This window comes from Eublepharis macularius, chromosome 5, assembly GCF_028583425.1.
Source record: "Eublepharis macularius isolate TG4126 chromosome 5, MPM_Emac_v1.0, whole genome shotgun sequence".
Lineage (NCBI taxonomy): Eukaryota > Metazoa > Chordata > Lepidosauria > Squamata > Eublepharidae > Eublepharis > Eublepharis macularius.
The window spans coordinates 76,009,710-76,025,146 of record NC_072794.1 but is presented as its reverse complement, the minus strand read 5'-3'; the positions used below and the strand labels follow the sequence as shown (position 1 = coordinate 76,025,146).

Below are 15,437 nucleotides of genomic sequence, written 5' to 3'. Positions count from 1 at the left end.
TATGTCCTGGTTCAACTCATGTCAGAGGTAATGTCTACTTAGGAATTCGTTATAATATCTGTGGCACTCATGAGGGTATCCACATTGTGCAGTGATCTCACTCACATAAATGTAGCTCCTTGAATGTGTAGTATTAAAGAAACCTCGACAATCATACAGCTTTCCTACATGGCATTTAATTTGGGTTTGCTTGGAATTTTAATTGGGATGTTTTCTGAGCCATTGTTAAGGGTAAATTGCAGCTGTATAGGCTATGTGTGAGGCAAGGAATACACAACACACAGAACTTGGATGAAAATAAGCCACAACTTTATTGTTACAGCCATTGGAGCATTGGTGTGGCATAGTGCATGGATCCATTATACCAACTGCCATTCAGTGGCATATCTTCCTTAGCCACCCAGTTGGGCACTGCAGGATGGCAGGAGGTATTCCCCATCCAGGCATGATGGGACCATCCCCTCCACGCAGGGTGAACCCTGCAATGGCCAGCCCCAGCATGTACTCTTCAGCTTCCCCCAGATCCCTTAAAGGGACCTCAAAAGGATGTGTGTGTGTGTGATCCACCCTGGTGGCACAGCTCACTCCAGTGGATCTGCCTTGATGCCCTGAAACCACCCAAACTGCCAAGTTGTAACAAGCATCCTCAGCAGCAGCTGGCACCTAGAGAGGGAGGGAGACTGCTTGCCAAAAATGGCTCCTAACCATGGCTGCAGACATGCAGACAGCCGTCCCCCAGCCTTGTAGCCCACAAGTAAGTCAGCAAGCCCCCTTGTGTTCAAGAAAATTGTGCACAAAATGAATAATTGCATCATTTCAGAATGGGGAGATTTTTCAGTTCACAAAACCCTATATATTTCCCACAGATGTAAGATAGCTTAAGAGCAAATGCCTAAAGTCACGTTACTGTTTATACATTATAGCAATTAGTTTTCCTCTTGTTGTCTTCTAGTCCACTTAAGGGCAAAGGATTGGCACAAGCTGGATATCAGGTGGGATTTCACCTGTATAGCATTCAGGGTCAGAAGGAGACAAAAATGCTTTTTGTTTAATCTGGGCTCACTAGAGAGTTCTGTGTCTAAGGCAACCATATCTAGATGGCTCAGAGACAGAATTATTTCAACAAGCAAAGTTTGCCTTCAGGATACATCCACTCACTCAGGGTAAGCAGCCAGAATGGGTCTTGTGGCAAGTCTTTCTTGAAAGAGAGTTATATGGCTTCAGTTCACATATGCACAAATCACCTGTTTTCAATAGATGTGGCACTGGATACAGAATATCATGCTGGCTGCTAACTCCCTTATGTGTGGCTATATTATATTCTCACTTGAAATTAAAGTAGAGATTACACTCTGTACGCCTTGGAGCAGGAAAGATTTTTTAAACTATAAATTACCATTCTTCCATGAGTTTGGAGGCAGTTTACCTGCCTAATATGTTTGGGACTTAGCCGTTCTTTTAAGGACAGTTAGAAATGACTGTGGGAGATCAGTGCTCAGCTCACCTTCTTCTCTGTAACTAGTAGGGGCAACATGGATACTGCATGTAGGGAGAGGGGCTCAACCTTTTCATGTTGTTTTTCTGAAGTCAGTCCCCCCCCCCTCTCCCCAAGCTTCCATTTGCTCCATTGGGGAAAACAAAGGTATCCTTATGATAAGTATATGTTCCTTTCCATGAGCAGGGATCCAGAGCCAACTCTGTTTAGCTTCTGAGAGCCAAACGACACATGACGAATTACACGCATACACACGTGAAAGCACTTACATGTGTTTCCCTTTTGCTTTCCTATTCACACGCACACTGTGGCCATACTGCACTCAATCTGCACTTGATCCCATGTTTGGACTGGCACATGTTTCCTCCCCATTCTCCCAGATGAGAGATAGTATTACATGATGCACCTTCTCTTCGTGCATGCTCAAACCTTCCTCTGCAGCTTTTCTGAAAGGGATACTTGTTTACTCAACTGGACGTATCGGGGGGGGGGAAACTGCCGGGTTTCCTGGGTGTGTGTGCTAAAAATGGGGGTTCCACACTTCTGCAGAGATCTTGCAGCTCAGCTTGCCAGGAAGGGGGCCCACAGGAGCACACCACACTGCCTGGTGTGGTGGAAACTGATCCAAAGGAAATTAAAAATTACCGGCCTATATCCTTATTTAATTGTGATTGTAAAATATTTGCTTCTATTTTAGCTATGAGATTGAAAAAAGTATTATCAGATATAATACATCAAGATCAAGCAGGATTTCTTCCTAAAAGAAAATTGAGGAATAATATTAGAACTGTTTTAAACTTAGTAGAATATTATGAAGCACACCCTGAAAAACCTATGGCCATGGTGTTCTTGGATGCTGAAAAAGCCTTTGATAATGTTAGCTGGCAATTTTTTATGGAACATATGAAAGAAATGGAATTTGGGATGGACTTCATAAGCTATATATAATAAGCAGAAAGCAAAGATGGTTGTTAATAACAATATAACAATTTGACAAACACCATTTTGATAGAAAAAGGGACAAGATAGGGCTGCCCCCTTTCGCCATTGTTATTTATTTTAACTTTGGAAGTGTTACACCCAATTGGTGTTGCTCGTTGCCTATAGTCAATCTATATGATAGCACAAACACACAGAGTCCAGTGAGAGAAGGAAATCTATATCATTTAATTAAATGGGAGGAGCACCGGTGACACGGAAGATCAAGCTCCCACATACACCATGCTCATCAAAGTTACAAAGGCTTGTGCAAGACATTTTATACCCTTTGGTTTATTACAATATTGGGGTTCTAATTGGCTTAAGTTCCCTAAGGACCTCCATTGGTGTTAACAGGTTGCCTCCTTCAATGACCCAAAGCATCTTTATTGGAAGAATAATCCTGGTCATCATCTTAATTACAATATTTCCCATTTTCCTTTGCTTATCAGTTTAGCACAGTGTCTTATCTTTTTCTAGGAACATCTCTTCCGACCTATACTTCCCATCCATAGACTAAATTGGGTTTCTGTCTTCTTTTGCTGACTTGACACTTGCATCATATTCCAAGGCCACCTTGTATCATGTAAACTGGTGCTGCTTTCTCCTAGCCTTTGCGGAGGCAACATACTTTCCCCCTCTTGAAATGTGCAAAAGGTTACTTTCGCTGCCTGGGGTCCTCATAGCCTTGGGTTGCTCTGCATATGTAAAGCTGCTGTTTCTATGGGCTTTTGTTCTCTCCCTCTGTTCTGCTATGTATAGGCAGGTGTCTTCGACTCTCCCTTTGGCAGCTGCTCCTTCCTCCTTTACCTTTTGGTTAGTCTTCTAACTCCATCTATTATGTGCATATGTTTTCTCCCTTAAGGGGAGTATTTTCTTTGGTTACAAGCATAGCATCCATGTCTATGTATGTATTGCAAATGCAAATGCATTTTCTTAATGGCAAGCTTTCATAATAGGCATATCTCTTCTTCTTTAAGGCTGCTCTCTCTTTTGCAAGTTGCAGGTGCACTTTAAGACTACCAGTGTCAAGCAATAGTGCTCTATGGAATATTGTGCTTATATTGGTGCTTCTACCTTGCTTTTTTTTTGGATTTTTTAAAATTTTTTAAATATCTAACATGGAAAACTACAAAAAACTACAAAAATACAAGGGAAAGAAAGAGGGGGAAAAAGGGGAGGGGGCTGGGAAAAGGGGAAGAGCAACATACAAACAATAAACACTACACTACATCTCTTGCATTCCCTTCATGCTGCAATTTTTCTTAAAAGTTAACTTTCTAACATGCGATCAGATTAGTAGATCTTATACAGTACAAGCCATATTCAGGATCAGATCTTCTCCCCCCCCTTGCGTCTCGGTCTCAATTCTCTCTGCACAGCTGGAGCAGCTGTGCCCGCTCTCTCCTCCCCCCCACCTTCCCCTTCAGACTTTGGACGTTTGTCTTGATGGAACTCCTGATGATTGAACAAAAAGTCTGTCAGCTGGGCTTCCGATGTAATCTTATAAGTTTGATCCTTATAACTAAACAAAACGCCTTCTGGAAACAACCATTTATATTTCACATCACATTTCCTCAAGAAAGCCGCAAGTCCTTTATACTTGAATCTTCTTTTACGAGCCAAAAATGGAACATCCTTCAAAATTTTAACCTTGTTGCCCAAATAATCCAAGTCCACATTGTACGAATTATATAAAATGGTGTCCCGAGTCTTCCTAGATGAAAAGTCAATAATAATCTCGCGAGGCAGCTGCCGCTTCATTACATACTTTGAAGACGTCCGCCGGACCTCCAAGATGTCGCTTTTTAACTCTTCTTTAGTTGCCTCTGCAAATGTCGCCAAAAGTCCAGACACCACATCTTTTAAATTTTCATTTTCCTCCTCTTTTACGTTCTGAAGACGCAGTACCGTTTGGGCACAGTCCACTTGCAATCCTATTAATTGATTCTCCAAAAGCTTCACTTCCTTACTTGTTGCTTTCATGAGTACTGCGTTCTCGTGCGCAGACTGCTCTGCTCCGGTCGCTGTTTCTTTAATGGCTTTCACCTCGCTCTCCACTGAATCAACCTTTTGCCCCATTTCATTCAGTTTCACTACAAAGGGCTGCACAGCATCGAAAACTGCTTGTCTCACCAACTCTTCCAAAGTTTCCCCCTTCCCCTGTAGCGTCGCCATCCCCGATTTACTCATTGCTGGGCTCTGCTTTTTCATCACCATCTTGGGGGGGGGGACGCCAACTGAGTTCCAAAACTCGGTAAAGGGGGAAGAAATCCGCGCCTCTTAGCTTCAGCTCCCACCAATCCTTCGCATACGCTTAAGAATCAGAAGGGATTCGCTTACTTACAGGCTTTCACCTTAAATCTGCTTATTGCCGTTCTCCATGGCCCGGCAGCACATGTGGTGCTGCGCAAGTCTGCCGGCCTCTGTTGGAGCAAGTGGACAATTTACCCCCTGCATTACTTCCAGAGGGTTCTTCCCGCGGCGCCCCGGATCCAGGCTCCCTCCTGGAGGTTAACCTTTGCGGGTCAACCACCCAGTCAGGCTGCTCAGACAGTTCCCCCCGGACCTGCGGAGAGGAACATCCGACATGGCCAGGAAAACGAAACCGAATCGGTGCTTCTACCTTGCTTTAACTGCATATTACTAATAAAATTGCATAGTGTTAATAAAAGGCACTTAAAATATTCTGCTCAATTAAATTCATCCACATCAGAAGTACTGACAAGAGCCATTAGAAAAGATCCCATAATCAAAGGTGCCTCGATTAAGGGTCATAAGTATAAGCTACAAGCGTTTGCTGATGATGTACTATTTATTTTAGAAGATCCTGTAGATTCAATAGAGCAACAAATGTATTGCATTAAAGAATACGGATCTATGGCTGGGATGAAAGTAAATTATCAGAAGACAAAAGTTATTGCCAAGAATTTGACAGCAACCCAAAAAATGGAATTGATCAACTTAACAATTTGAGAACAGAGTAAAATATTTGGGAGTATATCTAACCCCAAAGTGTAGTTCTTTAATGAAAGATAACTACTTGCATTAATCAATCCTTTTTTGATGAGTTAAATAAAGCAATATCTAAATTTATCTGGCAAGGGAAAAAGCCAAGAATTAAGTTGAAAGCACTGCAAGATTTTAAAGAAAACGCTGGATTTGCTCTGCCATACTGGGAAACATATTATAGAGCATGCTGTTTGGTTCGGATGAGGGAGTGGATCTAATTTGAAAACCAAAGACCTTGGTCCCTTGAAGGACATGATTTAAAGTTAGGTTGGCATGCCTTTGTATGGTACGGGAAAGTGACTGGACATAAATATTTTAAAAATCATTTGATAAGAAAGTCTTTCTTAACAGTATGGGAAAGAATTTTACCATTAATATATTTGAAAACACCACAATGGGTCTCACCGCTTGAAACCTTTTCACAACCAAACCTATTCTCAGTAGATAAAATTTATAGATATAAAGATCTTTTAGATGATAAAGGATCTTTAAAAATGAAGGAGGAACTGTTGAGACAAAGTATTAATCTAGACTGGTGGTCAAGAGCTCAAATTGAATCTAGATATCTTAAAGATAGAAAATCTAGTAATACACTGTTCTGTTTCTAAAAATGTTTCCTGAGAAGTTTGTCCTCTGGTCCAGCCTACCTTTACTGCCTAAAGTAGTTTCCACTTTCCACCTTAACCAGGACATTATACTGCCAGTGTTTTTCCCATCTCCACAGGACTGTAAGGAAGGACTGCTCCACATACCAGATGCTAAGTGTGCTTCATCTTTTTATTTAGATAGAATAGCTATCTTCCACAGAGATCCAAATCTCTTTATAGTCTGCAGAAGAGCTAAAAAAGGTCAGAAACGCTTTCCTCAAACCATTTCAAAGTGGATTGTGTGGCTCATCAAGACTTGTTATGCCCAGTAGCCAGCCTTGCCTACTACGCCTCCGGGCACAGTCCACTCAAACCTTTAGCCTTCAAGCAAGGTATTCCCCTAGTCGACATCTTTAAAGCAGCCGCCTGGTCGACTCCTACAACAGTCATCAAACATGCCATCGATAATGACTCCAGACAAGATGCAGCAGTGGGTAGAGATGACCTGAAGAGTCTTTTCAGTTGAAGAGTACCATGCCCTCCTCCAGGGTAAGCCAGTTTGCTAATCTCCCATGTGAGACTGCACATACGCCATGATGATGAAAACAAGGTTGCATTTACCTGTAACTGTTGTTTGTTTAGTTGTCTTCTATGCAGGTACATATCCTTCCCTCTGAATCCGCAGTTAGCTCTTGTTCCTTTGCTCCAGCAGCAGTCATTAGAACTGAGGGAGGGAGCCGCTCGCCTACCCTTTTATAGGCATGCCAGTGGCGGGGGGGGGGGGGGAGCATGAAAAGGACAGGTGAGAATCTTGCACTTCTTGGACCTTTGGAATGTCCGTGGCTGGCCTTGTTATCCATGCACCCTCATCTGGCATGCTCAGTGAGTCTATGGGGTTCCCCAACCTTTTTGAGCCTCTAGGCACCATTGCAATTCTAACACAGGATGGTGGGCGCAACCACAAAATTGCTGCCATAGGAGGCAGAGCTGACCACAAAATGTCACATGATAAGGTTATACATAACTAATAGTGACTCTCCAACATTTCAGGCAGAATCTCTGTTTAACAGGATGCTTTTTAAAATGAACATACTGTATTATTTAAAATATATTCTTGCATGCACAACTTACCTTCAGTAACATAGTGAAGATACTTGTGCTGTGGGGGCAGTTGCTACTGAAACAACTTTTAAAAAATCTGTACAGCCAATCAGAGGCCGTAGTGGGCAAAAGCCCCATTTGACCTCAGCCACCTTCTAAAAACACTTGGTAGGTGCCAGGAAAGGGGTAGATGCCATGGTGCCCATGGACACTATTTTGGGACCCTTGGTCTAGTATATAGTATAATAACAATTTCTGGCTTCACATGTAGGGTCGGATCCTGTAATCTCTTAGCAAGGTGGTAATAGTCACAGATCCAGCCTATATTTCCTCCCTCCAGTCCTTTCTGACGCCAGGAAAGCTGATTTGGGGGGTTGTGGGATCATTATGAAGTGATAGTCGTGTTGACAGCTACATTGAGGCGAGGAAAGAACCACTCTTCTGCCTTTTGATATCATTAGAGCTAAAATTTTGAAAGAGGGAGGAAGGAGTATTATGCTCACTTGCCCTCTTCTCAGTGAAGCCCACTGACTTACGTGGCTATTAGGAAACAGCTGTCCTGTGATCAGAAGGGTCTGCTTGGAGAAAGGAATGTAAGAAGGATCCTTGTACTCACAAACCATGGAGTCCAGTACAGACAATCCATTGGGAAGCATGTATACTGTTCCTGATGCCTGTTTCTCTGATGGATGATATGAAATATTAATAGTCATTAAGCATATACTTTACTGATCAAATATCATGTTGTGATGAGCATGACAACAACCTTAGGGAAGACAATTTTCTCCCTGCAGGAGATGAAATGGACTTATTCTTTCAATAGTTCATGTTAGTGTTACACCAACAGGACAGTAGAGCCATTAGTGCAGTTGGTTACAACAAAGAGCCTGTTTTGCATTCACCTAAGTACATTATCACCAGAAGTACAAACAAAATGCTTAAACCAGACTATTATATTTTATGTATTTCATTAGTATTATGTTCAGACCAGTGTTTAACCAGGAAATCCATAACTAGAGAAAATGAGTAAATCTGTATTCTCTTTTAAAAGACAGCATGTTTTGTGGGAAATCCCTCTTAGCTATACAGGAAATCTGTTTTATTTGTTCAAGAGTTGCTTGCCATACACTATTCAGCATATTAACTCTTTATGGTAAAGTTCTTCATTGCAGGTTTAAGGCCTTTAATGTGTTCAATTAGTGATCAAACTAATAATGGAATTACTGGGATTTCACAGCCCTCTGAAAATTTCAAGTAAACAAGATCTGTGTAGCATTATAATTATTTAGTACTTTCTCAGTATGACATAGACACATCTCCTTCCTACTGTGATCTCTTATAGGGGCTTGTACATCTGTAACATTTGTTTGCTTTTCAAAAAAACACTTCCAATTTGTGGAGAAGTAGGTGCAATTTTCAGAATGTTTTTCAGAGTCTATCTGATGTATTATCTGTAGTTTTTGTAGCAACATTGCCATTTTACCAGTTTATCCCAAAGAATGCATTGTGTCACTTGAATATTCTGTCATGGTTCTGATTCATGCTCCTTCCTTCTATCTCTCTGTATGATAAGATAAGGAATAGACCTTGAGTTTGTGTGTTTATGCCAATCACTAACAACAGACAGTCCAGGTGAGCCTTCTTTTTTTTTTCTAGGGTTCATGTAGTGGGAAGGGTTAGAGTAGCTGGAGTTGGGAAGCAACAGGAATTAATACTGAAATCCTAAACAGAGTTGCGCTCTTCTAAGACTTCAGTGGACAAAAGGATGGTAACTCTACTTAGGATTGCACTGCTTCCCATCTCACCATACATAGGGTGGGGACAGGGCCGGCACCACCATTGTGGTGGTGAGGCGGGCGGCGCGGATGCTGCATGGCAGGAGGGGGCGCCGGAGGGGGTGCCGGAGGTGGAGGCGCGCACCACGGAACTGGCCCGCAGCTGCTGCAGCCGGCCACCCCTGCACTGCTGCCACCGCCGCCGCCACCACCACACACCCCTGGCCAGGCATGGCAGGTGGCCAGGGCGGCGTGTGGAGCGCGGGCAGCCTCCGCGTGCTGCCCCAGCCACCTGCCGGCCACTGGGCTCGGCTTTGCTACGTGATGACATCATCACGTGGTGATGTCATCACGCAGTACGGGGGACGCACGCGTGCACTGCGTGCGCGTGTACAGGGCAGTGACCACGGGCGGCAGAAACCCTGACGCCAGCGGTGGGTGGGGATAAGATCTAAACTTTGAGCAGTGGTTCTTCTGCTGCATGAAGGGCTACTTAAGTTGGAAGAAGGCTTCAAACTTTGCTAAACAACATACATATCAATCCTTTTATTATGCTTTAGTATGATGTGAATGTGTCGGCTGAAAGAAGCTTCAAATCATGAATTTCTGCTCTTCTAAATTATGGGTTTGGTTTATGGTTCAGAACATTTTTAGCACCTTTTAAAGATGGCTTTGAAACTATTGTCTTTATTTCTATGGTCAGGGGATATGCTTTAATTTCTTGATATTAAGAAGATATAGCTTGCAAGTCTAAAAAGTTGCTGAGTTGACAAAGCAAACATTGGCCACACACAGCCTGGAGAATCATGTCTAGAACTATTTCCTTAAAGAAACAGTTTCTACTGGTTCAACTCACTACAAATTCAGATTAAAAAGCTGTCTACATTGCTTCATTTTGGCAACTTTATGACATATAGTTTAACCAACAGACAGTTCTCTCTCAGATGGTTGTTGTGGATTTTCCGGGCTGTATAGCCGTGGTCTTGGCATTGTAGTTCCTGACATTTCGCCAGCAGCTGTGACTGGCATCTTCAGAGGTGTAGCACCAAAAGACAGAGATCTCTCAGTGTCACAGTGACACTGAGAGATCTCTGTCTTTTGGTGGTACACCTCTGAAGATGCCAGTCACAGCTGCTGGTGAAACGTCAGGAACTACAATGCCAAGACCACGGCTATACAGCCTGGAAAATCCACAACAACCATCGTTCTCCAGCCGTGAAAGCCTTCGACAATACATCAGTTCTCTCTCTCTCTGAGTCCAGGTAATACTGAACAATTCTGTTTGAAACTTCAGATTTATAAATCTAAGAATGATAATGGTCCTTACCTAGTTTTCATGGATCTGAATGGGCTATTTAATTCAAGAGATCTACAAAAGCTAGAAAGATCCTGTACAGCTTCACGAGGTAATTTAGATCTGCCATAAATAAAAAAGCGAGTGTTCAGTCTTCTCCTGCTGTGTTTAACTCTTGTTCCAGTAGAAGTACAATTATTACAACATGACTGTCATTGTTCATTTGCTATTCTCTGTATTTTTTCTCATTATACAATTTGTGCTTTGGTTTACATATTTTAATCGATTGTACCACAATGGAATCAATTTATACTGTAATAATTTTATTTATCAATTTTAAAAAGTAATTTGGGTAACCTAAACAACACAACTCTCTCCTATGCTTTAGAGATTTATTCACTCTCTTTATTATGTGTAAATATTGCTTTTCTGAAGTATCATGTTTATCCCTGCCTTTTTATTCACTGAACCTATGCACAGAATAGACACCTGTTGATGCATTTTTTTTTTGTGTTCCTGATACAGTTGCACAATGAGAATTCATATTATACTCATACTTATCAAATCCAGATAACATTGAGTTGGATCTAGTTATCAGTGAGTAGAAGGCACTGATGGATCCAGATCTTTCTCTTGTTCTTTTGCCCTCAGCTGTTCTTTCCAATGAGGAAAATTGATTCTCAGGCTGCAAGACCCATTTGGAGTTATTGTTTGGGGGATGTAGTGTGGAGAAGGAAGGGGATGAAATTGTCCAGCAGAGCTGCACTGATAGAAGAGGGTGATTATACTTCCTTCCTTATCCGTAGCACAGCTTGCACAGTCCCGCAACTATAGGAATCAACTTTCCCTGGGTCAGAAGGGGACTAGAACAAGTAGTTTTATACATTATTATCATTTATTTATTTATTTACTTGATTTGATTTATACCTCGTCCTCCCCACAGATGAGCTCAGGGTGGCTAACAACATTCAAAAAATACATTAAAAGTCAAAAAACCATAAATTCAATAATATAATCATCATATAAAAGAAGTGTATATGTTAAAAGTTTATTGCATTGCATACATTTTCTTGAAATTTATAATTGTTTCTGTTGTCTGCTTTGTGACAGATGTCATGTACTTTCCTCCGAAGATTCTAGCAAGCGTTGGAACTAATGTTTCCTTTTATTGTATTTACAAAAACAAGAACAAAATAATTTCATCCAAGAAGATAGTTTGGTGGTTAAATTTAGCCAAAGAGGTCCCGAGAAGTCAGTATACACTTGTGAATGACTTTGTTGGAAAAGTTACACTTGTTAATTTAGATGCAATGAAACCTGGTGGGAATTTCCTCTTTAATGCTTTGTACTGTTGTAATGAAAACAAAGAATGCAACCACCGTTATGCAGAATTGTATATAATAGGTAAGATATCCATTCTTTTAAAATAATTATCTGCAATTGTTAAATGCTTTAATATTAGTTTTTCAATTAATCAATGAAATATGTTTCAAATAGATGTTAATATCAACATTACATGTGAAACGTATGGGAACTTACAAAAAATGACATGCAGATGGTCCACCAACACAGACCTGCTGCTTTCTGAAAGTACTTTGCTATTAAGATACTACAGGTATGTATTTTGATATTTTATTAAATGCTGCTACAGTGATTTCAAAGAAAAAAATGATAATTTACAGAGTAATCCTAAACAGAGTTGTATGCTTCAAACCTCATTGACTTCAATTGACTTAGAACAAGGTAATTGTGCTTAGGATTGCACTGCTGATAAAGGAATCATTACATTTGGATTTGAACCAGCATGGAACTGGATTCTGTACCAGGACATGGCCGTGGTGAGATGAGATTAGAAATAGGAAATTTCCAATTATTTTGAAGCCATGAAAAATTGCTTTATATAAAAATCTTCATTCTACACATTCTGAGTGAGTAAAACTTGTTGAAAAAATAGGGGAAGGGGGATCCTCTGGAAAATATAGAAAAAGGTTCTCCCCATTTTTTTCATTTCTCTACATGAGCTGAGTCCCTTTGTTGTTTGAATCAATGACTGAAGTTTGAGCTGAGGGTTACATTGGGTTGTTTTTGGAGACATTGCTGACTTCCTTGATATTCTCTTTCTGGTTAGAGATTACTGGTGGTGTTCAGGCTGTATGCCTTCCTGATATCCCCAAATCCTAGATTTGGATCAAAATGTGGACTTCACAAACCAGAGTGGAATTGGCAATATCCTCTCTGACATGGCTGATCACCTACTGCATGTGGGTAGGGGTGGTGGTGGACAGAATTGAGGCACCCCATATGACCTTTCCTCAACAAGTAATTGGCTCATTGATAGAACAGTGTGGATCAAACTTTCATTAAACGGAAACCTCTCACATAGAAGGGCCCTAGTCCAACTGAACTTATTCATTATTAAGACCTGCTGAAAGAAACAGAGGTTAAGCTAATTATTTTATTGATTCAGTATATTTATACGCCACCTTTCAACAGCTAGTGAACAAATTAAAACATTAAAAACAGTAACATCTAACAATAATATACTGTAATTAATATGCTCTATTGGGCCATTTCCACACACGTTGAATAATGCACTTTCAATGCACTTTAGCAATCCTTTGGAAGTGGATTTTTTGTTCCACACATGGAAAAGCAGTTCCAAATGTTCACTAAAGAGTATTGAAAGTTGATTATCCAACATGTGTGGAAGCAGCCCTGGTTTCAGTAGGTATTAGGGATTTGACCACTACCTAGGTACTCCTGTTGGTCCAAAATGCGATGGCTAGATTCCTGAAGGAAGGTTACCTTAAGTTCTCATATAATAACTGTTTTTAACTTTTTTAATGGAGCTGCAGTGCTTACTATGTGTTTCTAGGTTCCATTTCAATTGAGGGTATCAGTCTTTAAAGCCTAAACTTTCGGGGCCTGTAGTTGGAATGCCTTCATACAGTCTCTGTCATGTCTTGAAATTGTCAGAGGAGTCCTGACAATTGGAGGAATCATTGTGGGTGACAAGGTTGGATTTTCCCTGTAGTGCATTCATGGCAGCATTTACATTCAAGTAAATTTTCAAACCTGTTTTATTTATTAAAGCTGTAAACTGTTGGCAAATCTTTATCCTCCTTTGTTATAAGTGCTGTAGTAGCCATAATTTGGGTTAAAATGATTTCTATATTCAGTGTAGATGTGTAAAAACAGGCTAAAATATGTAATGATTCTGTGGCAGCTATAAAGCTTCTGCCCTCGTCCTTTTTGCGATTTTCAATGCAATCCTAAGAAGAATTATTCCAGTCTAAGCCTATTGACTTCTATGGACATAGACTGATGTAACTCTGTTTAGGACTGCACTGTTTGTGTTTGAATCAAATGTACCTAAAAACATCTTAAAATAAAAGAATGAATCCTGATGTCCATAATCTTATACCTGTAACACTATTAAATAAAAAATCAATAATAATGCAGATCATATGTTCTTAACACTTTGCATTATTAGCTAAAAATTTGCAGCGAGAATTCCATAAAGCATATTCAACATGAAATATTTCTTTCTTGGCTAGACACTGTTTATTCCCCTGGGGCTGGAAGTGGAAATGTTTTTTAAAAGACCATCTTCTAAACACACAGTATACTGTCTTAGGTCTTTAGAGAAAATTGCACTGATTTAATCTGCATTTGTTTTTCTGATGTTAGCTGGTGAAATGCAGCTAAATGTGCCCCTCAGGAAGCAATTAATTATCTTTCTGGCTGCCTGCTTGAAAATTTTGTGCTCCAGAGGTACAGATGGTCATTCTTCTTTTTAATTGATACTTCCAATGCATACCTTTTGTAAAACCATAAAAAGCCAATAAGACTCATTGACACAGGGTTTTTCTGTATTGCTCTGCATGATCAAGCTACCACAGTGGCAGATTTTATTGAACTTGTATAGCTATAGATTGATTAATGGACTATGTGCTCAGAGAAAAAAACCCAAGATTGAGTAATTCCATTGGTTCTTTTCATAGAACCTGAATAATATTATTTGATAGTTGTGGCAGACTAGCTGCTGATGTTTAAAATGCTATTTCAAGCCCTAAGAGTATGAATAATGAACAATAGTTTTATAGTAGCAAGAAGTAATATAAAGCTTATTGTTGGAGAAGCTTTACCTGATTGTAGACTGTCTGTGCGCTTGTGTGCAAGCAATTCTGTACACATCAGAGTGGGTGGGCAATCATGTACCTCACTGGGTGCTATTCTAATTAGGGTCCAGCCTTTGGGATGCATTTGCTGGGGCAGCAGAGGGTTATTGCTGAAAGAAAGGAGTCGGAAATTCTTTAATACTGTGTGTGATGTTTTGAATCCTGACACCTTCAGGATTTTAGAAATGAAGTTGCTGGGTCAGAATTTGCTTGATGACCCATTGAGTAGGGAAAACAATGGATAGCCTTGGCAATTAGAGTTCAAACATCTTTGGCAGAATATAAATCAGAACTGAGAGCTGTCAGATGTATGTTTATCTCCAGCAGTTCTCAACGATGTATTCCAACAGCATATGTTGAAAAAGTAGGGTGAGAAAGTTGCATTTCATTGGCTTTTTTTTTGTAATTTAGGGAAGTTTACTATTTCACAGTCTGAGAATCTTTCACAAAGTTCCATTGTTGTAGCAGTATTTGCTACAACCTGAGGATTTCACCAATGAGCAAAAGTTGTACAGTAGATATAGTGCATGTGTGTGAGAAATCCAGGCTCAGATCCCTGCTTAATTATATTTTAACTGAATATTTACTGTATTTCATTGGCTTTTAATTGTTTTATTGTGTTTTATTATGTTTTAACATAAACCACTCTTATGTTAAGCACTCTGTAGCTGAAAAGTAGTCTATAAGTAAACTTAAATATGAAGTTATGCACACTTCTGTTGATGAGCGCATCTTGCACACATACAAAAGGATACAGTGACCTATAAGAGCCATAGTATGAGTTAAGCAAGTTTTTCTGACGGCTGCAAAAATGAGGGGGTCACAATAACACGGCTGGTTCTTTTTTGAAATGTTTAGAAGCAGGGATTCAGTCAGAGGCCTTTTCCACATGAGACTTTTTCGTGGGTCCTGCCTCCTCCAGCTTTGATGAATCCTCTGAGTTTTGCACATATGGTCAGTTCAGTCTTCAAGTTGCCCCCCATAGTCTTTCAAGTTCTGCACAGTGAAAGGCTG

At 40.4% G+C, this 15,437-nt stretch overlaps 1 protein-coding gene across 1 annotated transcript in view; it reads left to right on the top strand.

Annotated features, from left to right (window-relative positions):
- The window catches only part of LEPR (leptin receptor), a 69,697-nt gene that overhangs the window by 29,790 nt on the left and 24,470 nt on the right, over nucleotides 1–15,437 (top strand). Inside the window, exons 7-8 of the mRNA XM_054980546.1 lie at nucleotides 11,353–11,646; nucleotides 11,740–11,857. Coding sequence (XP_054836521.1) covers nucleotides 11,353–11,646; nucleotides 11,740–11,857 — 412 coding nt within the window. The remainder of the gene's footprint in view (nucleotides 1–11,352; nucleotides 11,647–11,739; nucleotides 11,858–15,437) is intronic.